Genomic DNA, 26,204 nt, shown 5'->3' on the forward strand with positions numbered 1-26,204 from the left:
AGCGCAGCGGTTAGGAGAAGGATGAGTGCATGCAGCCGAGTAGAGAGAGAGAGAGCGCACGCGGCCTAATATGCGAGGGAGCGCACACGGCCTAAAATGCGAGGTAGCGCATGCGGCATCGGAAGCGAGGGAGCACACGCAGACTAGAGTTGCGAAGGAGCACACGCGGCCTAAGATGTGAGGTAGTGCGCGAAGCCTAAGATGCGAGGGAGCGGACGCGGCCTAGGATGTGAGGGAGCACAAGTAAGCAGGGCAGAGGTGGAGTAGGCGGGTGCGAGGATGAGTCACGGGGGAAAACAATGCATGTGCAAGAGAGAGAAGGGGCACCACGTCAGAGGGGTTGCGTGTAGTGTAGAAAGCTAAATCTCCCGGCACCTTCTTACCTGGCATCCCCAGACAGGAGGATTAGGTCATCCTCACTCTCTGTCTACACCCTACCCCAACGCCACCAAACACTGCATTGCTCAACACTGCGTCCTGCGAGGGCTTTGCCACGGAGGGTCCCTACCTCAGTTCTTATAGGCACGGAAGCGTGGACGTAGTGAAGCGTGCTACATATAGTAGAGCAGTTTCTCCTGCGCACCTGCGTCGCTCAACACTGTGGCCTTGTCCTACAAGGGCTTTGCCGCAGAGGGTCTGTACCTTGGTTCTTATAGGCACGGAAGTGTGGACGTAGCAAAGCGTGCTACGTATAGTCGGGCAGCGTGTCCTGCACATCTGCGTCGCTCAACACGGCAGCCTTGTCCTGCGAGGGCTTTGCCGCAGAGGGGTTTACCTCAGTTCTTATAGGCACGGAAGCATGGACGTAGTGAAGCGTACTACGTATAGTCGTGCATCGCTTCCTGCACACCTGCGTCGCTCAACACAGCGGCCTTGTCCTGCAAGGGATTTGCTGCAGAGTGTCTGTACCTTGGTTCTTAGGCAGGGAACCTCAGATGTAGAAAAGCGTGCTATGTATAGTCCAGCAGCGTCTCCTGCACACCTACGTCGCTCAACACCACGGCCTTATCCTGCGAGGGCTTTGCCGCAGAGGGTCCGTCCCTCGGTTCTTATAGGCACGGAGGCGTGGACATAGCAAAGTGTGCTATGTATAGTTGGGCAGTGTCTCCTGCACACCTGCGTCGCTCAACAACGCGGCCTTGTCCTGCGAGGGCTTTACAGCAGAGGGACCGTACCTCGGTTCTTATAGGCACGGACGCATGGACGTAGTGAAGCGTGCTATTTAAAGTCGTACAGCTTCTCCTGCGCACCTGCGTCACTCAACACTGCAGCCTTGTCCTGCGAGGGCTTTGCCGCACAGGGTCCGTACGTCGGTTCTTATAGGCACGGAAGCGTGGATGTAGAGAAGCGTGCTACATATAGTCGGGCAGCGTCTCCTGTGCACCTGCATCGCTTAACACCGTGGCCTTATCCTGTGAGGGCTTTTCCGCAGAGGGTCCGTCCCTCGGTTCCTATAGGCACGGAAGCGTGGATGTAGCAAAGCATGCTACATATAGGCGGGCGGCGTCTCCTGCGCACTTCCCTCGCTCAACGCCGCAGCCTTGTCCTGCGAGGGCTTGCTCTATGTCCTGCTTTATGGTGACCTTGTACGCTGTTTCTGTTCCTCTAGCGCTAGTCTCCTTTCCTTGAGCAGGAGCTTCCTAGCTGCTACCTCATTACCAGCAGGAACAATTACTGGGCCACTTAGAGACTTTGCTGTGGCCTGGGACCTGCATGATACTGTACTAGCCCCTGTCCTTACTGACACACTCGAGTGTTGAGAAACCACACTTGCCCCCCGGGGGATGATTGGTGAGAAACACTGCTCATGCGGTCATCCTCATCATTTTCCCCCTCTGGAACGTTTTGTCCGTTCGGGGACACAGGCCTAGCCCGTCCCCTGGGGTCTTCAACCCCACCGCCCTCGCTTCTACCCAAGCTTGGAGGCTGGTCAGCAACTCAGGTTTATTAACCTTAGTGCTGTGGGGAAGTCCCCTCTCTTGACATAAGATGCGCAGGACATCCTTGGTCCTGCCTTTTACAGTCTCCATGTCAGGATGCATGATTATTACTAATACCTAGCAGTGACTAAACATTGCCTGCAACAGTACTTTTATCGTTGGGTGACTAAGCTGTGCCCAAGGCTCCAACTGATCTGACCGCTTTCCACCAATGTGACGAATCAACTTCCGGGCACCAGTGGTACAGGGATGAATATCGGTTTGTAAACCATCAATCAGCCCCACACCTCTAGTACACCAGAAGGGATCTGAGCAGATTGGAAACACAAGCCAATCATAAACATGCTCGTCCAATTTTGGTAACTTAGACGGAATGGCAGGCTTATCTCTGCAAGGTCGTGGATCGTTGGTTAGTTGCAACAAAGAGAAAATACAATTACCCAATGTTATAAGGGACTGTCCAGACAAGGTTGTATGAAAATATATACTTTATTATTGTAACAACAGGCAGTTCTAGCACACTACAAAATACAACCTACCCTGTAAAGGAACACAGAGGACAGACAGTTTCACAAAGGAAAGGGATGCACTCTGGATACTGGCAGGAGGGTAGTCAGTAAAGCAATCAGTCTTAACTGAAGGTTATTTGGTTTCAACACCAAGGGAGCAAAGGGTTGTAAATGTCACTAGTGGCCTTCGGAGAAGGACCAGGGACACACAACCAGAATGTACCTGGTGCTTGAGATGATCTTGATGCTCGACATCGTCGAGTCAGTTCTAGGACGCTTTGCAGCTCCTGCGACAGAGTTCAAGATGGGAGACAGCTGCGGGGTTCAGACGGCAGGCAGTTCGGCAAGCGAGGCTGGACGGACAGCTGCAGGCTGGCCTACACGGCTGATCGGAGTGAAGAATCGTGTCTGTGCTGGTTGGCAGATCTGGAACACTGGGTGAGGCGTCTTGGACAGCTTTAGTGACTGCAGCGTGACAACAGTCAGTGGTGCAGCCAGTCGCAGTTCGAGGGCTCGACTGTCTCAAAAATTTCCTTAAAAGATGGACGCTGTTTGATGCTTGTTGTGGCACCCCTCCTAGCTTCTTTGCAGGGCTTGTGTCATCCTTTAAGGCGGATGGCCCAAAACTGAGGAGAGTGTTTGCAGGCAACGTCCTTGTCTTTTGATAAGAGACTCTGGCACTTCCCACCTACGAAACTGTCTGGAAGAACCGAGCAGGGCATTCTGAGTGCTGGCTGGGTACCAATTCTGGAGCTGCTGGATGGGTCCTCTGAGTCTGGTATCTCCCTCTTTTCCCTGGTAGATATTTAGAGGACAGATCTTGCTTCCCTCTTGGAAATCATGGCCTTCCTTCACTGGTGGAAACTGCAATGCAGACTGTACCTTCAGCCAGGGTCCAAATGAGTCCTTCTTCTTATTCCTTTCAAAGTCATCGGATGATCTGCCAAAAGAGGGGCTCAGCCCTCTTTTAAAGCCAAATGGTCCCCAGTAATTGGTGCAGGCTAATCCAATCCTGGGTCTCCACCAACAATCTTCTGTTATGCGTGAGGTCATAACCAGAGTGCTTTGCAACAGGAAAGGTAAGAGATGACAACATGTACTACTAAGTCCCACCCATTTTCTGTCTGTTGTGCATCAAAGTGTCTCTCTGGTTAATTGAGCTCTCCGTGATTCCTGATCAGAGCGCAGGTCTCCCTTGATGTTTATGGCGAGAACAGACTTTGTCTCCATCAAATCACATACTTCTTCCCTCTGAAATGGGGTTACCTGCAGGGGTTACCTACTGTAAACAGTTGTCCCAGACATGACATTCACTGACCTTCGTACAGAGGGGTGGGGAGCTAGCTTCAAGCTGACACATTCCATATCAAAGAGGTGTCGGTGTTTCGTGCCCTTTGTTAGTTCTGTAAAAGGTCCCTTCACAGTCCTGCTTCAACTAACTCTCATCACTATGTGCAGCCACCACACAGAACTACAATAGAACAGGGCGGATCCATGGAGCCTTTCATATTTTAATTAGGCTGGCTATGGCCGGAGGAAGGTGTTGCCTTCCCCCTTCCTGAGATGCTTTGATGTACCCATGGCTGTCACTTTCCAGCTAAATATGACAGGGAGGACTGTGCCTGTAGGCTGTGTCCCCCCAGAGTACACATGACTATGGGCCTCATTCTGACTGTGACAGTCCGGTAACAATGGTACCGGTAAGCCTACCGGCACCGTTGTTACCGGACCGGCACAGTACAACACTGTGGGCAGGTGCCGTCCTGCCCGCCAGGGTCAAATCTGGCGGACAGAATGACACCCGCCCGCAGAGTTACACGGAAACACTGGCGGTGCCGTTGCCTCCATGGTCCCCATTGCCATTGAGTACTATGGGACACAAATGGGAATGGGGATAACAATTTACCAGCGCCTGACTTCCCGGACTTCCCGGAATGCCAGGGTTGTAATACCCCGGTGTTACCTGCAAGCCAGGTGCCGGTAAATATTGCAAGTCCGGCGGCAGCCTGCCGGTAGCACCGGCAGGGTTACCGCCGGTATTGTAATGAGGCACTATGGGCCTCATTACGAGAATTGCGGAATGGGTTAACGGGCGCCGCTAATGGTGGAGGGCCCGTTAACACCATTCCGCAATATTACGAGGTCCCCTTGCGGGACCCGGTAAAACCAGGCGTCCTTACCAGGTCCCGCGAGGGGACCAAGGAGCTAACGGGCCGGTCGTAATCCGCCCATTGTTAGCTCCGTTCCCATTCCCATTGGGAAGGTCTGGGCCCGGGTTCCCTGAAGGAGGAATTACCAGGCCCTCCATACTCGGAATGGCCCGGTAATTCCCCATTCAGGGAACCCGGACACGGTTTTGGAGGCAGCCATGCCCTTATTAAGGGATACCTTAAATAAGGGATACCGCCAAACCCGTAATGAGGCCCTATGTGTTTGTTGTGCGGTGAGTAGAGGAAAATGTGTGTGGATTAGCCCTGCACATTTTCTGAAGTTGATCTCCCATATTTAATTTTCCTTACAAAACTTCAAACAAGCCCAGGCGAGCGCACCCCCTTCTGTCCGAATGGTCGAGTTCCTCACAGTATGCCCTCACATTTCAGCCGGTCTGGGTTTGGGGCTTGGCTTATTGTGTTCTCCCCTCTGACCTGGTGGCAAAGGGGATAGTGGGTCACAGAAAAAAGCCAAAGTCTAAATATTTGTTTCTCCCCTATCTTTTTAAGAATGGGAGAGGGTACACGTTCTCCACACTTGTGACAAGGGGTGTGGGTTCCTTTTGTGCTTTTTTCCCTGAAGTCTGAACAGCACATACGTAGGCTGGCCTGCTCTCCCCCAGTTCTCCTGTCCATATAACCACGAGGGTGGATTTCCCATGCTGGTCCAGGTTTTTCTTTAGCAAACCTTTGGGGATCATTGTCAATGTAATGCTCTCCTTCCTGCACAATGGAAAAACCTGGGGTGGCAAGGGTTGTGGAAGTGGGCTCTGTGGGCTTTCTGGGAATTCCCCATTAATATTTAGTTTGAAAGCTTTGGGAGATGGTGCAGTGGGTCAAAGGGAAAGGATTTCTGGAAGTGCAGAAGGGATGGGGAATTCTGATCTGGCAAGTAGAGGTCTTTTGTCTTAGAAGGGTTGAGCAATAGGCACCAGACCTGCCATCCAGGTCATCCAGGATATGGAGGGCATATTTTGATCGCTCTTTATTTCCACTCTATATGGGACAGATACTTTCTTATAAGACAGAAGATCACAAATGCTAACACAGTCTATTTTGGAAACAGAATAAATAATGCATCAACTAGATCCAAGAAATGTTTTACTGTTATCCAGGAATTGGAGATAGAGGAATTTATCCAGAAATACATCAAATAAAATCTGACCTCTTCAATCAGAAAACTTTTTTGAGGTCAATTATGGATCTGCGACAAGTGAGGGCTATATTTGATCTGTTTGATGCCAGCACTATAAAATAGCTAGATTGTCTCAATAGTTGTATCAGCAAAAACAGCTGGCTCCCCTCATGATCTGTTACCTCGAGAATTTGCCCAAGAATTATCCCACTAATATCGAACTCAGTGCTGTATCTTATAAACGTTTTGTTAGAAGTAGGAATAATCCCAGATAGTTGGAGGAAGGAAGTTAATAGACCACTAATGAAGTAGCCTGCATAAGCCCCTGCACACTACCTCAGTAGTTCACAGATAGCGTTTTTACTTATCAGACGGAAGAGTTTATGGTCAGTCAGCTACAGAGATTTTAGGAATCCACGTATCTGTTAGATGCAGCGTATGGATCAGAGCTTGTAAAATCTACTAGCCCACTCGCATTGGCGGGGAGATTTTATGAAGGGCGAGTACAATTTGCATGGTACTTGACCTTGCTGGCGAATAAGGGGACGTTTAAAACTTTTAACTTTTATTTTACATTTTCTGCAAATAAATGTTTCACTGTGTATGACTCGCCTTTGGCTGGCAGCATTGCACCAAATATGGAGTGTGCCTACAGTGACATGCACCATTTTACATTGTCACTCACTACAAAATATAAATGTTAAAAAAACTCAGCAGCCAGGTTACTCCTAGTAAGAGATCAAGGAGAGCATGGGCATACTCGCTGAATCCCCCTTTCTGCTCACCCTATTCCCCCCGTGCTTGCTCTGTGTATAAAAGAAACTCAAGATCCAGGTTACTGCTAGTAAGAGATCAAGGAGAGCATGGGCATACTCGCTGAATCCCCCTTTCTGCTCACCCTATTCCCCCCGTGCTTGCTCTGGGTATAAAAGAAACTCAGCAGCCAGGTTACTGCTAGTAAGAGACCAAGGAGAGCCTGGGCATACTCGCTGAATCCCCCTTTCTGCTCACCCTATTCCCCCCGTGCTTGCTCTGTGTATAAAAGAAACTCAGCAGCCAGGTTACGGCTAGTAAGAAACCAAAGAGAGCCTGGGCATACTCGCTGAATCCCCCTTTCTGCTCACCCTATTCCCCCCCGTGCTTGCTCTGGGTATAAAAGAAACTCAAGATCCAGGTTACTGCTAGTAAGAGACCAAGGAGAGCATGGGCATACTCGCTGAATCCCCCTTTCTGCTCACCCTATTCCCCCCGTGCTTGCTCTGGGTATAAAAGAAACTCAGCAGCCAGGTTACTGCTAGTAAGAGACCAAGGAGTGCATGGACATACTCGCTGAATCCCCCTTTCTGCTCACCCTATTCCCCCCGTGCTTGCTCTGGGTATAAAAGAAACTCAAGATCCAGGTTACTGCTAGTAAGAGACCAAGGAGTGCATGGGCATACTCGCTGAATCCCCCTTTCTGCTCACCCTATTCCCCCTGTGCTTGCTCTGTGTATAAAAGAAACTCAAGATCCAGGTTACTGCTAGTAAGAGACCAAGGAGAGCATGGGCATACTCGCTGAATCCCCCTTTCTGCTCACCCTATTCCCCCTGTGCTTGCTCTGGGTATAAAAGAAACTCAGCAGCCAGGTTACTGCTAGTAAGAGACCAAGGAGTGCATGGACATACTCGCTGAATCCCCCTTTCTGCTCACCCTATTCCCCCCGTGCTTGCTCTGGGTATAAAAGAAACTCAGCAGCCAGGTTACTGCTAGTAAGAGACCAAGGAGTGCATGGACATACTCGCTGAACCTCCCTTTCTGCTCACCCTGTTCCCCCTTGCTTGCTCTGTGTAAAAAAGAAACTCAGCAGCCAGGTTACTGCTTACAAGAGACCAAAGAGAGCATGGACCTACTTGCTGAATACCCCTTTCTGCTCACCCTATTCCCCCGTGCTTGCTCTGGGTATAAAAGAAACTCAGCAGCCAGGTTACGGCTAGTATGAGACCAAAGAGAGCCTGGGCATACTCGCTGAACCTCCCTTTCTGCCACCCTGTTCCCCCTTGCTTGCTCTGTGTATAAAATAAACTCAGCAGCCAGGTTACTGCTTACAAGCGACCAAGGAGACCATGGACCTACTTGCTGAATCCCCCTTTCTGCCCACCCTGTCTCCCGTGCTTGCTCTGTGTATAATAGAAACCCAGCAGCCAGGTGAATATTAGCTTGAGGTCAAGGACTTCGACATAAACTAGCCTCTAATTCTGCAGGGCAAGTCTGGAGCTCAACGTCATGGCCACATGAAATCGTAGATCTAGGGTACACAGGCTGCCATGATACGCAGGTTCAGACTTGGACAAAAAATATGGGTGTGACATAAAAATACTATATGAATCGGGACTATGCCTCTGCTCCCAAGACACAACCCCTATTTTACCACCCTCTACCCTCCCCAAAGCTTCCACAGTATTATGAGGTGAAATATCCCACTGCAAAATGCAGTGAGTCGGATGCGGCCAAAGTTCAACAGCAATAATAATTGCAGCTTAAGTGAAAACTCCTCATTGTGTTGAAATCCAAGCAATTACGTGTATTAGTGTGAGTGGCACAAATATTTACAAATTCATGTCAGTGAAAGATATGGGAAGCATGTATGCCGAGAAAAGAATACGAGGGAAAGCTAGAATTAACTCAAAGTATTCACCTATTGAAAAGCACTGGTCATTGGCCCTCATTATGAGGTTGGAGGTAACCATGCTGCAATTAGCGGCATGGTTGCCTCCTTAGTGCATACCGGGCCCGGGTTCCTCAAATGAGGACTTACCGGGCCATCCCAACCTTGGAGGACCCGGTAATTCCTCGTACGAGGAACCCGGACCTGGTACATCCCCATTCGAGCCCCCATAGGGCTCAATGGGAATGGGGAAGGAGCTAACAACGGGCCTGTTTATAACGAGCCCGTTGTTAGCTCCCTAGTCTCCTCACGGGAGGCGGTAAGGACGCATGGTTTTACCAGGCACCCTTTGCGGGTCCCGCGAGGGGACCTCGTAATAGGGCGGAATGGGTTTACCGGCACCAGCACCATTACCGGTTCTGTTAAATCCATGCCGCCAACCTCGTAATGAGGGCCCTTGTCTTGTACACACAGCCCACTGTGACCTATGCTCATTGGTGCAAGATCAATTCTGCATATGCAGATTCTGCCATTGTTTAGGGTTCATCAACATCAATTTTTCTGCTTTTAGACCACACAATATCATCTGGAGCAAAATGTAATAAGAATGGAAGACCCGATAAATTGTGTCCATGTGAATAGCCCATACAGTCATCTCGGGGCTCTCACATGGGGCCAACCTGCACTTCCCATGCCATGGCTGACTCATCCCTTCATCCTTCTCAGGTTCATACATTGAATATTATGAAATTAGGAATTGGGCATGAAACATAATAAGGAAACAGTGGGCCTCATTACGAGGTAGGAGGTAGCCATGGTGCGATTAGCACCATGGCTACCCCCTTACCGCATTCCGGGTCCGGGTTCCCGAAATAGGGACTTACCGGGTCATTCCATTCTTGGAGGACCCGGTAAATCCCCATCCCGGGAACCATTCCCCGTTCCCATTCGAGACCCCATAGGGCTCAATGGGAATGGGGATAGAGCTAATAACAGTACCGCAATTTGCAGTACCGTTATTAGCTCTGAAGTCCCTTAACAGGTCCCTTCCATAACGCCTGGTAAAACCAGGAGTTAAGGAAGGGACCCGCTAAGGGACCTCAGAATAGGGTGGTAAGGGATTACCGGCACCAGTGTCCTTACAGGTGCCGGTAATCCCTTACCACCTACATCGTAATGAGGCCCAATGAGTAATGTGCACATTTTGGAACTCTCTAGCAGTAACCTTAATACTGGCTTTTATTTAAGCTTCATGCCTCTACTTCCTCTCTCATTCCTGAGTGCCTGACCACTATTCAGGCATGGTGCACTGCCAATGATCTCTGTCTTAATGCCAGTAAGACTGAGATCCTTCTCATTGGAACTCCCCACGTTCCTTCCCCCTTACTCTCTGGCCGCACTCCTTGGGCCTCCTCCTGTTAGGTAAAAAACGTGGGTGTCATCTTCGACTCCTCTAGCTCCTTCTCACCACATATCACTGACCTTGAAAAAAGGCTCACTTTCAGCTTCACCTCTTCAGAGGCATCCTCCCTTTCCTCACCTTCCCACAGAAACCCAATGTCTCCAGAACTCTTGTTCTCTCCAGGCTGGACTACTGCAACAGACTCTTTCTCAATCTTCGTCTCTCTTCCCTCTGCCCTCTTCAACTACTCCAGAAATGGATTGCAAGATTTATCCTTGGTCTCAAGCCCAGGGACGCATCTCTCCAGCCCTAAAGTTTCACCCCTGGCTCCCGGTTGCTGCAAGGATTCAATTTAACACCCTCTGCATCGTCCAAAAGGCTTTCTGAGGGCTGGGGCTGCACTACATCAAACTTTCTTTCCCTAAATACCTCTCTGCTAGAATCCTTCGGTCCTCTAGCTCGGTTCCATGTCATTTCATCACATTTTTTTTTAAATTATTTATGGAGTTTCCCTCCAAACCCCCCATTTTCTTTAATTTGTATTTATGCCCACACCCCATATATATAATTTACTAACCCCCCTCCTAAATATTTTGATGGTTTTTTTCGGAAAAGAAATCGCGGCGAAAAACCCTGTGAAAAAACATCCCGCGATGAAAGGACGTCGTACCTCTAGCACAAATTCTCTGTAGGTCAGACGTTTCTCTAAGCAGAGAGTGGGGGTAGAGCTGTTTCTTCAACAGGAGCCTCCCTCTGGAATGGACTCCCTGCCCCTCTCAGACTTGAGCTGGATCACCTTAAGTTTGAGGCTTCTCAAGACCTTCCTTTTCTCCTCCTTCCCTCTCCCCCTTCCTTGTTAAATCCTGCCCTGCTGTTGTGACTGGTTGCCTGGTCCCTCTGAGTCATACCGGGGCTAGGCCCGTCGCTTGGCCAGTTTACCTCAGTATCTCCTTCCAGCACTTGCCTTCTGGCCCCTTCTCTGACTGGACTACTGAGTCTGGCCCAACCCCCTCCTCGCACTGTTTACCCCTATCCCCTCCCTTGCGCAATTGCCCTTCAGGAGCCCCCCTGCTCCTACCCTCAAGCACTTACCCAGCTCCTGGGGCCCCCTCCCTTCACCCCCCACCTGCACTTACTCTTGCTGCACTTTCACAATCCAAATGCCACAAGGCCTAGTAGCCTAGTAGGACCGCTTATTAAATTAATGTTTATGCTCCTCTGTTCCCCCCTCCCTTTTGTCTTGTGGCGCCTGGAAACACTTTCTGATGGCCTTACAAATATCCAATAAATAAAATATAGTATTTTGTCCAGAGCTTAAAACGTTCCTGTGCCCCAAAATGTAGTCTTTCCCTCTTGGCCTGACTTACTCTTTGACACTGATATAAAATGTGTTGTTTTTATAATTGCATTTTCATTGCATTGTTTATTCTTTCATATTGTTTAAAAAGGTTATGTTGTATAGTGCTTAAAGGCCATTTTGGTTAAAGGTGTGCGCTTAATTATAAACTTTAAATACTTTAAAAAAAATGATATGCCTACCCATATGGTGGTGCATAGGGTACATTTAATAGATCAGAGGTCTTTGCTTGTACTCCTGTGAAAGGCTCAGGCTTTGTGTGTTCCCTTTGATTTTCAGCCACATTGACATCATGAAGTATGCCAGCACCCAAGGAGGAGTCTGCGGCGTAGACTTTGAGAAGGTCCTCTTTTCAGGCTTTGCTCCGGACGGTGGCCTTTACATGCCCGAGGACATTCCCAAACTGGACAGCCTCACTCTACAGAAATGGAGCAGCTTTTCCTACGCAGAGCTGGTGAAGGCCGTGTGCGCGCTCTACATACCCGGTGAAGCCATTCCAAGAAATGAGCTGGACGGTACAGTAAATGGCAGTATTGTATTTGTATTCTATTCCCTTATTTAAAACATGTTGCTTTGTTACTGTAAAGTTTAACTGTATCAATTTAACAAGTGTTGATATATTGTACAGTAAATGGCAGTATTGTATTTGTATTCTATTCCCTTATTTAAAACATGTTGCTTTGCTACTGTAAAGTTTAACAAGTGTTAGTATATTGTTTGTTACATACAAATAGTAAAATATTGTGTGGCACAACAAGAAAGTCGTTTTTCAAATCTAAAATCTACCTAGATCACATTGAGATTTTTTTAAACATACCGAATAATCCACAAACCAATCAGTTCCGGTGACTGGCCAAAATTAAATGGAATGAACCACCATTTTTGGTCCTTGTAATAATGGGCTTCTTAACAGGGTTGCCGGTAAAACCCGCCACTAGGCGGCAGGTTACCGGCAACCCCGTAACACCCTTAGCGCCGCCTGATATCCCGGTACCACCGGGCTATCACAAGCAGTGGCGGTAAGGGTTAATCCCCATTTCCATGGAGTAGAGTAGGACTCCATGCTAACGTTGCTAACAGTGCTGGTGCTTCAGTAAGAGACATGCCGGTAGGAGCCTTAAAACCCGGCAGGTCAGGCCTGCCAGGGGATCCATGGCCCTTACTGGCATTCTCATAGTATGACGGTCCGGAAAGGGCGCTGGTACGTTGCTAACGGCACCTTTATTTCCTGACCGGCATACTTGGAATGAGGGCCAATGTTTCCTTCTCAGGGCCGGTCCTAGGATTTGACAGACCCTGGGTGGCATAGGTTGTGTGGGCCACCTTATTTGCATAAATGGTGACCTGTGATTTTACAGAATATCATTCCATAGAATGTGTGTTTAATACACAAAATACCATGGGAAGTTACATCAAACAAGTTGCCATGAGAAAGGCAGGGGACAAATACACTGTGACATCCAGTGTATGATTTGTCACTGTTAACATTTACCAATGTGGGGCTTTATTTTGAAGTACCAGACAAAATGAGAAGGGAGCCTCACCAGTGTACCCTCTGAGCCTTCATTGGAGGGGGTGAGCAGGCCAAAACTGTTTGACCAAGTGCAGGAATTGAAAGGGGAAGCACAGGATCCCATAATGGAATGTTGCAACAGCAACTGAGCAGGTCAGGTGACTGTTGCTGAGATGTTATGTTCATATCTTCCTGTAAATCATATGGCTTTTATCCCATTCCGGCTGCAAAATGTGCTGTAAAAGGTGGTGTTTCGACTATGGGATGGGTACGGCTCCCTCGCATCACTAGGTGTGAGAACATCTTGCCCCATAGCAAAAACCAAAAGCTGGCCCCTATGAACCTATGCACAGTAGGTGTACATGTTTTAAAGTGAAATATACAAGTTTGTTTCAATTGACCTTTCCCCTTAGAAGCGAGTGCACCAGACAAATGTGCAGTGGCATTTAAAAAACATTAATCAACACTGGGAAAATGACCTGAGAGGGGAGGTTTACCAATAACCACGCTGCCAAAGTGTAAAAAGGTGGCCACATTTTAACAAAATCCCAATTTATGCCCAAAAAACAACATATAGCCACAAAGAGGGAAACTAACCTCTCCAGGAATGCAACCTCTTACCACATCCTGGGCATATATAAATGACTTCCTTGCCCGCTCGTCGTTTCCTCTAACCCCCATGTTTGGCTTTGAACGCTACTCTGTGTGTATAAATATGACTTAAAAAGTACACAGACCATGGAAGATATTCACCCAAATATGTAATTCATTATAGAAACATGTTAGACAAAAATGGTTTAGATGTGGCATTTTTTTCGCCATCTTGAATGGCACACTACAAATACTAGAATGCAATTCAGCAGAAGGCAAAAAAAAGCCTTTGAATTTTGAAAATGTACTTTCAAGACTTATAAGAAAATGTAATGTGTGAAAAGGTTACCTGTTTATTTTTTCAGTGTTTGAAAAATGCAGGGTTCATAAAAGATGAACAAATTACATTATACCAAAAAGAATCACTTATTGGCATTTATTTTTGGTGACAAATTGGTATGTTTTTCAGATTTTGCCTTCCCCTTGTGGGATTTTCTTCTTGTTTGTGAATCCGGATGCTTTGGTACACGCAAAGTGAAGTAATGCATGTTGCGCAATGGCAATCGTTATAAATCACCGGTCGTGAGCATACTTAGCCCCTTATTCCTTCAGCCAAACTAATGGGAGTATAAAGAATTGTGAAAGCATTTGTTGCACACAATTATATTTTACTGATCGACTTGAAAGTAGTAGATTTTTATTTTTTATTTTATTTTTATGTGTTGCGCTCATACCGAACGTTTCACATATCATTCCTGCAAACAAATAAAAACAATAATAGTAATACATTTCTTCAATTGAAATAAGCTACAAATTATACCGGCAAATACTCCATCTCAACTCAAGAAGATTCTGCGTTCAAAGATTTTTCAACTATTGCCCAGATTCGATATAAAGCAATCTGTAAGTCTAACAGACCTGAGTTCAAGCAATAACACCAACAATGTTTACTCTTGATTTCATTATAGTTATGTACACATTTTTCCAAGTTGGACATATATAGACGTTTCCTAATTTCAAACACCTAGTCATCACGTGTCTAGGAGACTCAGGAATATGAGAATATTTACACATTCTACACGACCTATGGCTATAATCTAGTCCCAATCGAGGGCCTATGATTGAAAGGATTACTACCTAAAGACTTCCAAAGTTTGCTGCGTTTCCATCTCTTAGCGTCCCATATATCTTTATCAAACACTTTTCCCTTGTTTTATGGAAGAATCGCATAAAAGTCGGCGACTGAACCAAACTTGGCAGACAGAGAGGAAAGCCATTTCTCAATATCATTAGGAGAGAAAGGGAGTAGCTCGGAAAGGGGAACCATGTTGACATTGCACCAATAGTTGTTAATTTTGACCAAATTTGCCACAGTCCAGGAATTTCGGTTTCCCGAATTATCAATTTCAAGGTCACCAGTTTTTGGCTAAGGCTGGCGGTCAGTACATTGTGATAGAATAAGGGAGACCCCAGCGTGATCTCTCCAATTAATAGGGCCCACTTGCAGAAACTCTATTTGACAAAGCATGACTTCTGAGGCGAACCAGGAGTTCAAAGTAGCCTGAGCCTTACCATTAGACCACAAGATTGCCCCGGAAGAATCCCTCACTGTTCTCCCATTCAACATGCAAAGTTCCCAAACCCTACAGAATTCTAGCCAATGGGCTCCCTGAGAATTAAAAACCTAATGAGCCATTACACATTCAGCGAGTGTAATTAACGGCAGACCTTTTGTCAACGCATCTACCAGTGAAATTCCCACCCATCAGGAAACATTCACTATTATTAGCATCCAACCATTTGATTAATAAGTTGTATAATTCTTCGAAAATACATTCTGAATGCTGGGAACTGGAAGGACCACAGACATTAATGATGAGAACATGCATACTAGGAGTAATAGGGAAAAACACATCAATAGCCAGAATAAAGTCACTTGTGGTCTTCACATGTCTGACCAACCAATTGTGTTTTTTATACCCATGATTAAACCACCATAGGGTCTTCCCACTAAACCTTTTTTTTGCCAGAGTCTGGTATATTACATAACCATCCATTTGAAAAGGAGCTATCAACCATGTCTCTTGGAGCATAAGACTAAAAGTACACCAATGGAGCCCGATTTTCCCAAAAGATGGGGATGGCCATGCCTGTTCCATTTCATGAGTCTGATAAATCAAGCCTCCTTGAATGGTCTGAATGGGAGATAGCTCAAACGCCATTCCCAGCCCCGCAAAGTGGCACTGTCTCCAGCGACAGTCATGGCTTGGGTCAATGTTTTATAAGTAGCTTTTTTCATAGGACCTTCAGCACAAGTACAGCAAAGCTTATTTGCCAATTCATAATGACCATCCAAAACAAAACCCAACTGATCAATGGCAGATTTCTGTGAACAAATCAGTGAACAAGTTTCGGACAAATGACGATGGATGCGAGCAAAGGAGAGTGTGTCAATCTGGAAAAGGGAGTACCCTTCATTTGAATGACAGACGTAACTTGATGGCCATAGGCCAACCGTCTTATGCACTGTATTATAGAAATACAGACTGTTATGCTTGACCAACAAGCGGCCATTTTAAACATAGCTAGAATCGACATTTTGCTTGTTAACCATTGCTCATTGCTTTCTGTCTAAAACTGCTTTGCAGCTTGCAATTCTTGCGAATTCTGCTTACTCTGCTCAACTGTTAACATTGTTGTCTGAATATGAAAGGGCAAGGTCGCGGGACTGAGGAGTTCGTTGAAACTACTCATGAGTAGCCCAGAAAGGAATGCCCACGCTCCCTCTCTGTAGCCTTGAGGGAGAGCTGCAGGGCATTTAATCATTTCACAGCTGCCAGCCAGTCTCATACTGTGGTAGAATATGTTAGAATAAAGCAGCTAAAGGCTTGAATTATTCTCTTCTTACGGCCCCCCTTCGCAAAACCCTTTAGAGCGCGTCGGCTCCCAGGACACAAATAGTACCTCATAGATAGCAAAGCTTGGAATGTGACTCTTCCCCCGTATGCAGCTTGCTTCCAAGAACAAAACCACCGTGTTCTGTTCCACAACTAAAAGATGCCTCCGCACTTTGTAATTGCACATTGTTACTAGAATAGACATTGAAAGTGTCATATGTCATACCCGTCGGAAATGTCCATCGTCATCCCGAGTTCAAAGAAACTTAATAAAGGGGGGTGTTAAACATGACATAGCTGATTGTATGATATGCATTTTGTATATATGTAACTGATGTACGTAATTCGCTCTCTTGCGTCCCTCGAGGTCTAGGAAACTCATGCCGCGGGGCGTGAGATCACAGTTGGCCAATTGGGACCATTTTTGCTTGCAATAAACCCTAGCATTGGGAATTTGAACCTCGTGTCTGGCGCATCTTTTCGTGTATGGTTATTGCCTTGTTTCCATATCGCGAGGGACTCCTAGGGGCCCCTTCAAGATGGCGCCCGAATAGGGACCCTCCCCCACTTTCCCCATCGTATACGTTGTAACGGAGTAAAGGCGGAAGAACGGCGAGGACAGGACGATCGAGCCGGGATCAAGAGATGTACGGGGCACCCTGTAGAAGTGAGGAGAGATTCCTTCCGCAGATCTGCACACATCTGATCCCTGATCGACGTACCGGGCCAGAGGGCAAAGGAGGCGAGGGTCCCGAGACGAGGCAGAAGCTAGAGAAGCGCAGACACGACGTTGGGAAAGGATGCGTTAGGACAGGTGACTTGTTTTATCAGGTGAGTCATTCCCCGATTCAAAGAAAAACCTGATTTTTGGTAGAGTGTTGATTTTGCAAATTCAAACGTCCAGGTAAAGGTTAGCTAACCAAAGGGGAAGGTTAAAAACATGCCTGGAGTACTGTCCACTTTAGCCGGGCTTTTCCGCTGCGGTAGACAGTCCTTGGAATATGGCCAAAGTGCACCGCCTGGGGGAACGCCGGCTTATGACATGTATGCAAAATATGGTGTAGGTGCGATAATATTTTGTGAAATTTGGCATAGGCAAACTAGAAAGCAACAGGACCATCAGTGGCCAATTAATGGTAGTTTTGAGATTGCGAGGATAGATAACCTAGAAAGGGTGCTGATTAGGAAAAAAGCGCGACCCGTAGCTTTTGAGACTGTCAAAGATTGGAGGAGGGAAGCAATGCTCTGACTTGGGAGTAGAGAGAAGCATGTGCGTAGGCACAAATCGAAAATTGAGGTAGCAGAAGAAAAGGAGGAGGAGGAGTGGACGGCAAGTCTAAGACGGGAAGGGAGACGTGAGCAAATGAACATAGAAGGAATATACACACAGCAGGAACTACACATAGCAGACAAATTAATGGAACATTTGCTAACTAATACGGGTCGAGGCCCAAAACCAGAATCGAAACCAAACACGCCAGTAGTAACTGCGCAGGCCCAACCAGTAGCTCTCATACCCCCTCCCAAAGCCCAAGCACTTCCCCTCACGCAAGCATTAACCCAAGCCCCACCCACAGCTCAAGCCCTCCCACAAGCGCAGACCTCAGACACACAATTTCCCAGCACCCAGGAAGGCCCTTCACAGATGCCACCTGTGTTACTTGTCCCATCCGCACCTCCCGCTCCAGAAACAGATTCAGCACCATCCGCCCCTCCCGAAGTCGAAATTGAGACCGGGGAGGCGAGAGGCGGGGCTGAAGGAACAGAATTTGGACGGGTAACACGAAGCGCGATCAGCAAAGAAAGAAAGATTGAGTTACAGCAAGAGGCAGAAAGGTACATAGAAGGAAACGATGGGACGGCAGCATTGGCCTCATTGTATGGGTACCGAAGAAGCAACGAGAGACAGGTAGTGTTTAAATGCATGGGGGAAATTTTGGTGGGAGAATGGAAAAAGATACTTGGGAATTTACCGCCACAACGATTGTTAGATTTGAATAAGTTAGCACGCAGTGAGCAAAGAGATGAGGATGTAAGAAAACATGTGTACAAACTCATTGAACTGAAAAATGAAATGAAAGATAGATATGCTGAAATGTTTGCCACACCTGAATATAGTAGTGAGTGTATTAAGAAAGGTAGGAAGGAGGCGTCGAGGTTGTATATGCAAAAATCGTGGCCGAGAGTTTTTTCAGGTGGTGCAAAGCATTTGCCGGTACCGGGATAAATAGGTGATAAACAAAGATTGCGGGCATGGGTGGGGGAAACAATGCGATGGATGTCGAACAAAAGAACATCAGTGAAGGAAGTAAGTGAGATATGTAATGGGTACCCATTGGAGATGAGAAAAGAAGCGATGCGAACGATAGTAGGAGTGTTACTGCAGCAGGTCATTGGTTACAATAAAGGTAGAGGAAATGCACAAGGCAGGGGAAATTTGAATAATGTGCACGGGGTGTCATTGGTAGTAAATCAATGTGCGTACTGTAAGGATGAAGGACGCTGGCGAGCGCAATGCCCGCACCTACAGAATAGAGGTGGGTTTGGCCAGAGAAGGCCTCATAGAGGACATCAGGGGTCAAATGGCCCAAGCAGAAATAGCATACAGCAGCAACAGGGATATACCAATGGAGGTAATCAAAACCAATCCTATGGTCAAAATCAAGCTCAACAGAACCAGGTATTGAACCAAAGTGTTCCGAACCAAAATCAGGGCGGGCAGGGCCAACAGAGAAATGATCAGAGTGGAGGACACCAAGGGGGAAATGGGAATATTTTTGATACACAACCAAACACTTATTATAGCAGCAGCGGTGACTACACATCGGACAATGTGTTATTTTTGCAATAGGACAGCCCACGGCAGGGGTCGGAACCAGTGTCTATTCCCGTGAATCTGAGAGGACCCTACGTAGAAATGAGAGTCGGGAATAAGGAGCACTGTTTCCTTGTAGATACAGGGGCACAGAAGTGTTCGATAGACCACCACTTGGTTCCGGAGATCCCACTGTCGGGGCAAAAGAATGTTTCTGTAGGGTTCGCAGGTACACCAGTAATTAACCCCATGTCCGAAGCTGTCCTAATTACAATAGGACCATTTACGGAACAGTGTGCATTTCTTCTGACAGAAAATTGTGGGGAGAACTTGCTAGGATTAAATTTGTTGAGAAAATTGGGGGCAGTTATACATTGTACGGCAGATGGGGTGTTCCTCACGATGTGGCCTCACTATGCACCGGTGACGGAATTTATGTCAAAAGCGTTACCAGAAGAGCTAAGTAGAGTACCAACCTGTCTGTGGGCAATGCATGATAACGATGTAGGATGCTTGAAAATAGAGCGAGCAAAAATAACTTTGAAAGAAGGTGTCACATTACCACGAATTCCCCAGTATAAAATTTCTGTTGAAGGTGAGAAGGGATTAGAGTATTGTTACTGACCTAGTGAGATTGGGGGTGGTTGAAGAAATTGCAGGTAGCACATGCAACAGTCCGATCCTTCCAGTTTACAAGAAAGGAGGCAATGAAGTACCATATTGTTTCATAATTGATCTGCGCGCATTGAACAAAGTGGTAGACCCACAATTCCCTTTGGCCCCAGATGTCACAACAATACTGACAATGATACCGGCCACTGCAGAATACTTTAGTGTAGTTGATTTGAAGAACGCATTCTTTAGCATTCCAGTGGATAAAAGCAGTAGATATCTGTTCGCGTTCACTCTAGGAGGTCGATCATTCACATTCACACGCATTCCACAAGGATACACAGAAAGCCCTAGCATTTACAGCAGAGCGCTAAAAGAGCAGCTAGACATGTTAGAATTACCCGAAGGTTCCGTACTCTTGCAGTACATAGATGACTTATTACTAGCTGCTGACACAAAAGAGATCTGCAAAGAAAGTACTATATTACTATTGACACACCTAGCGACCCATGGTCACAAGGCAAGTTTGAAGAAATTCCAGTATAATCAAAAGGAGGTGTCTTATTTCGGTTACCTACTTTCAAAAGAAGGGAGAAGATTAACACCAGAACGCATAGAAAGTATTTCTAGTATGCCTATTCCAAAAACTCAAAAAGGAGTGAGAGCTGTAATAGGCATGGCCTCTTATTGTCGCAGTGGATCAGTAATTTTGCGTTGATTGTGAAGCCGATGATAAACTTAACTGAAAAGGATGCAGAGATGCCTTTACAGTGGGATGAGAAATGTCAGAAAGCGTTTGAGCAATTGAAAGCTGCATTGTGTGCTGCGCCAGTTTTAGGCACTCCTAACTATAAAAAGATCTTTAGACTATTTGTGAGCGAGAGTGAAGGATGTGCATTGGCGGTTTTGACACAGGAACAAGGTGGAAGAAATAGGCTGTGCAGCTATTATTCTTCCGCGCTGGACCCTGTAGCGCGCGCACTACCACAATGTTTGCGATCCGTCGCAGCGACTGCTGCGTCAGTGAAACAAACGGAAGGAATGGTATTGGGGCACACTTTAATTCTGATGGTGCCACATGCTATAGACGTTCTATTAAATAGAACACAGACACAACACCTCACTTCTGCTAGACTAACAAGATATGAGCTCATCTTGTTTGCACCCCACATCCAAATTATGAGGTGTAGCGCATTGAATCCTGCAGAATTAATGCCACTGCCCATAGCAGAATTTGGTGACAACGAATCACCACCCCATGATTGTTTAATGGTCACTGAAGAAGAAACAAAGGGAAGAGTTGACTTGAGCGACATCCCACAGAAAGAGCCAGATGGGGAGTTGTTTTGTGACGGCTCTTGTTTTAAATTACCTGATGGCACATCAACGGCCGCATATGCAATTACTACCCTAGAGAGTGTTTTAGAAAGCAGAATAATCCCCTACAATTCGGCACAAGCCGCAGAAATAATAGCACTGACCCGAGCCTGTGAACTCTCTGAGAATTTGAATGTGAACATTTATACTGACAGCCAGTATGCCTTTGGCATGTTTCATAACTTTGGCCGACTCTGGGCTGAGAGGGGTTTCTTGACATCACATGGGACCAGGATACAGCATGGGCCTTTGATTGTGCGATTGTTGTCTGCACTCACGTTTCCAAAGCGCCTAGCTATAGTGAAATGCGAGGCGCATAAAAAAGTAACTTGTAAAGTGGGAGAGGGAAACGCATTTGCAGACAGGATTGCAAAACAAACAGCCACAGATTTGGGAAATAAGATGATGATAGTAAAGACTGAGGAAGTACCTTGTATGATAGAGAATGGAGTTGCCACAGTCAAAGAAATGCAGGCTGAGGCCACGACCGAAGACATTCAGGGGTGGGCTGAGGGCTCTGCTGAGTTAGATTAGGAAGGATGTTGGGTGGACAAAGAGACCAAGAACTGGATGTTGCCAAATTGTTACGTAACCGCAATGGTTACAATGGCGCATAGCCCTACCCACATGTGCGCGAAGAAGATGGTACTGCATTTATCCACAGTATGGAAAAATTAGCACATAAAAAAGAATGCAGAAAGGCTAGTGCAGAATTGTATTACGTGCTTGCAACACAATGTAGGGAAGGGAACCGTGACTCCAGTAGGTAGTTTTGGCCCACCCTCCATGCCATTTGAGGTGATCCATTTTGATTTCATAGAAATGGAAAGGTGCCAGAACTACAAATATGTGTTAGTGGTGATTTGTGCATTTAGCACGTGGGTGGAGGCATATCCTTTAAAAGACTGTGCTGCCATGTCAATGGCAAAAGTAATGTTGAAAGAGTATTTCTCCCGGTTCGGGTTGTCCCGTGTCCTGTGGTCAGACAACGGCCCACACTTTGTGGGCGCAGTAGTACTACAGATCTGTGCAGGTCTACAGATAGAGAAACGATTCCACAGTTCCAGGCATCCCAGTTCTGCCGGGCTTGTTGAGAGACATAACGGTATCTTAAAGTCAAAGATAGCTAAAATCTGTGCTGGGAGCAAGTTGAGTTGGGTGGATGCATTACACCTAGCGCTATTGTGCATGCGCACGTCTGTGCAGGCTAAAACTGGGCTCTCCCCCTATGAAATTGTAATGGGGAGACCGGCAAATGTATGGTGCGCACCGCAGCCCAAAAGATTGTGAGGTCGAGCATCCTATGTTATGCACATACTGTGGCCTTTTAATGCAGAAGTTGAGTTTAATTCATCAGCAGGTGCAGGAGGCGTTACCAGTGCGATGCACCGGACCGGGGCACTCGCTGGAGCCTGGAAGACGAGTCCTGATTAAAAAATTTGAGCGGAAGGCAGCATTAGCACCCAGGTGGCGCGGCCCCTACCAAGTACTTTTGGCAACGCAAACGGCCGTTCGAGTGGACGGACGGAAGGCATGGATCCATGCGACACATGCCAATAGATTCCCAGGACTGCTGACAACTCCCGACGACCAGAGAAAGGAAACAGTCTCGGAAACGAAAGAAACTGTTGCCAGTCCATTGCCACAGCATCAACCTGAGCGAGAAGTGAAAGTTGAAACAAAGCCCAAGCGAGAAGTGAAACTCGAAACAGAGCCTGAGGAGGCTGCCAGTAAGGGGAAAGGGCGAAAAATGCCCCAACGTTGCTCAGCAGAAACAACATCACTGCCGAGCGACACAAACCCTGCATTGCAAACACGAGCAGAAACAACGCGTGCACCCCTTTGGCGCCCGCCAGTCTCTGCAAATGCACCAAAGCCAAAGAAAGAAACTACATCATTGCTACGGCGCTCATCGCTACCCATCATTGTGACGCAGGCTGACACGGAGCCTGATACTGGAAGTGCAACGGCACTATTCACGGATCATACAATACCAGGAGTGAAACGGTATAATTTGCGGCCTCGACAGGCAAAGTGATCCACAGATCTTTGGTGCTTTTCTTTTGCTTTTGGTTCCACTCACGGACGGAGTAGGAGCCAGGGGCGTAGAGGAGAGAAGTGTGAGAGTTGTGCAAGTCGGACAATTCAAGACTAACGGCTCCTTGGTGCGCTTATAAAAGTACATGTGTCAGGAGCCAGAGCAGGACAAGCTGGACGCACATAAGTACTAAGGCTAATAGAGTACATGTGTCCTAAGCCAGAGCGGGACAGGCTGGATGCACATAGTACTCTATCAATAAAGAATTGTTCAGAAATCATCTGAGCAGTGGGAGAAAGAACAACTAATCTTGCTCGGAGTGAATAAGTGATCTAGGCTGTGAAAGGGCTGGCAGAATTGACTGTGACATTTTCGTTGAACTTTTCTGGCATCAAGAACGAGAGACATTTGCGACGAACTTTGCCAGCAAGAAGAAGGGCGATGAAGAACAACTCAAGACCGGTTTCAGCCTCCTCCTGCACCCCTGCTGAAAAGATGTTAGATTTAGAGACTGTAAATTTAAGAAAAAAGCATGGTAAAAGGAATAAGGTACTGATTTGGACATTGGTCCTGTGTTTCCTAAGTATGGTAGTACCAACAATAATAGCTATTACACTATGGTTCCTGGAGTCCGCGCACCCATTAGAAACACTTTTGCCAAAAGCAGCTACTGAAAGCCCGGTTCATGTAATCACTGGTACTTTGTCCCCAATGGAAGAAAGACATAGAGAAGGATATGGCAACAATACATTGTTGCTCATCATGAACATGACCCATGCGGTTTTAAAGACAAAAGATTGCTGGGTTTCTGCCCATTTACCACTGCACGGTGGGAAAGGGAAAGGCTGGTATGTACAACCATTACCATTGGTTTATTCATGTGAAGTATCGTTGAGTGCAATGTAGAGTAATACGGGTCAGCTAGATGAGACCAATATGAATGAATTTGAGGAAGTGATCATGAGACCTGTGGGTTGTTCCATATTCCACAAAGCTCGCGTGTTTTCACCAGATCCCATGAGGAAGAATACACGAAAGACAACAAGACTAGATAGATTACATAGGCAGAATAGACCGACCCCACCAGCGGAAGAAACATCAGTAATGACATTTCGAATGAGGGATGAATGGAATAAAGATGCTGTGCCCCCTGCCTATACAGTGGATCACAGCCCCGAATCTGCTCCCCTATGCTTACAGAAAAAAGGTTCCTATAAAGTAGGAACGTTTAGCAACTGCCTGAACACGGTGGTTTTAAAGCACGAAATAGAACCCGTGTACGTAGGGGACCCTGTTTACTTTATATGTGGGGAAAAAAGCATATCCATGGTTACCTAGGAACTGGGGAGGTACATGCTACCCAGGTCTACTGTTTCCAGGAGTGTTCCTCTTAGAAACAGCAGAAGTAGCTAGACGAACAAAAAGTAGAACTCAAAGGAGTAGCAAGGATGGAATGATAGCAATAGATATAGCCAAATCATTTATACCATTCTTGTCCCAAATAGAAAATTCCTACAATATAAGAAAACTGTCTAGAATATTAAAAAATACAATAGATTCAACAACGGATATTTTATTAAATATGACGTTAGAAGAGAAAGGAATAAGACTAATGGCCCTACAAAACAGGATGGCTCTCGATATAATATTAATTGATAGTGGGGGAGTTTGCAAACTCGTAAAAACTGCATGTTGTGTGTATATAGATGATTACTCCCCTATGATATTTAAAGCAATCCGGAAATTACATGTCCTAAGTTCCACATTCTATACTGAAGAAGGGGGTCGTGGGATAGGATCCTGGTTGTGGGGACTATTGCGGTCCTGGGGGTGGAAGTTAATTTCGATACTAATGGTGGTACTTGGCATATTCATAACCTGTTGCTGTTGCATACAATGCTTACCAATAGTTTGCAATGAAATAACTGAGGGATGTACTAAGGGATGTATGCACATGGTGTCGAGAGGAAAACAAACGCATGGCCGAAATGACAGAGACACTGATGAAACAAAAACAGTAAAACAATTCATGGCTATAGACATTAATGAAGAAGATGATGCTCATGATAGCATGAAAGGTTCAGACATAGATACCCCAGACTTATCCTCATCGGAGGAGGATACAATGAATGAATAAGACGTTTGGCATACAGCCAAAAGGAGGGTTTGTCAATCTGGAAAAGTGAGTACCCTTCATTTGAATGACGGACGTAACTTGATGGCCGTAGGCCAACCGTCTTATGCACTGTATTATAGAAATACAGACTGCTATGCTTGACCAACAAGCGGCCATTTTAAACGTAGCAAGAATCGCCATTTTGCTTGTTAACCATTGCTCATTGCTTTCTGTCTAAAACTGCTTTGCAGCTTGCAATTCTTGCGAATTCTGCTTACTCTGCTCAACTGTTAACATTGTTGTCTGAATATGAAAGGGCAAGGTCGCGGGACTGAGGAGTTCGTTGAAACTCCTCATGAGTAGCCCAGAAAGGAATGCTCACGCTCCCTCTCTGTAGCCTTGAGGGAGAGCTGCAGGGCATTTAATCATTTCACAGCTGCCAGCCAGTCTCGTACTGTGGTAGAATATGTTAGAATAAAGCAGCTAAAGGCTTGAATTATGCTTTTCTTACGGCCCCCCTTCGCAAAACCCTTTAGAGCGTGTTGGCTCCCAGGACACGAATAGTATCTCATAGATAGCAAAGCTTGGAATGTGACTCTTCCCCCGTGTGCAGCTTGCTTCCAAGAACAGAACCACTGTGTTCTGTTCAACAACTAAAAGATGCCTCCGCACTTTCTAATTGCACATTGTTACTAGAATAGACATCGAAAGTGTCATAATTGTCATACCCGTCGGAAATGTCCATTGTCATCCCGAGTTCAAAGAAACTTAATAAAGGGGGGTGTTAAACATGACATAGCTGATTGTATGATATGCATTTTGTATATATGTAACTGATGTACATAATTCGCTCTCTTGCGTCCCTCGAGGTCTAGGAAACTCATGTCGCGGGGCGTGAGATCACAGTTGGCCGATTGGGACTATTTTTGCTTGGAAAAGGCTCTGCCACCAAGTCTCTTCCGGTTAAACCTCGGAACAATAAGTAGATTGGAGGCCGATGAGCGAAGATTGCGTTCTGGAATATATCGAGAAAATTTGGATTGAAGG

General features: G+C 46.5%; 1 protein-coding gene across 1 annotated transcript in view; it reads left to right on the top strand.

Moving 5' to 3' along the window:
- The window catches only part of THNSL2 (threonine synthase like 2), a 385,764-nt gene that overhangs the window by 20,590 nt on the left and 338,970 nt on the right, over positions 1 to 26,204 (top strand). Inside the window, exon 2 of the mRNA XM_069632200.1 lies at positions 11,478 to 11,713. Within this exon, the coding sequence (XP_069488301.1) occupies positions 11,491 to 11,713 (223 nt within the window). The 5' untranslated portion in view covers positions 11,478 to 11,490. The remainder of the gene's footprint in view (positions 1 to 11,477; positions 11,714 to 26,204) is intronic.

The sequence above is a fragment of the Ambystoma mexicanum genome, chromosome 6q (assembly GCF_040938575.1).
Source record: "Ambystoma mexicanum isolate Mex_15411 chromosome 6q, UKY_AmexF1_1, whole genome shotgun sequence".
Taxonomy (NCBI): domain Eukaryota; kingdom Metazoa; phylum Chordata; class Amphibia; order Caudata; family Ambystomatidae; genus Ambystoma; species Ambystoma mexicanum.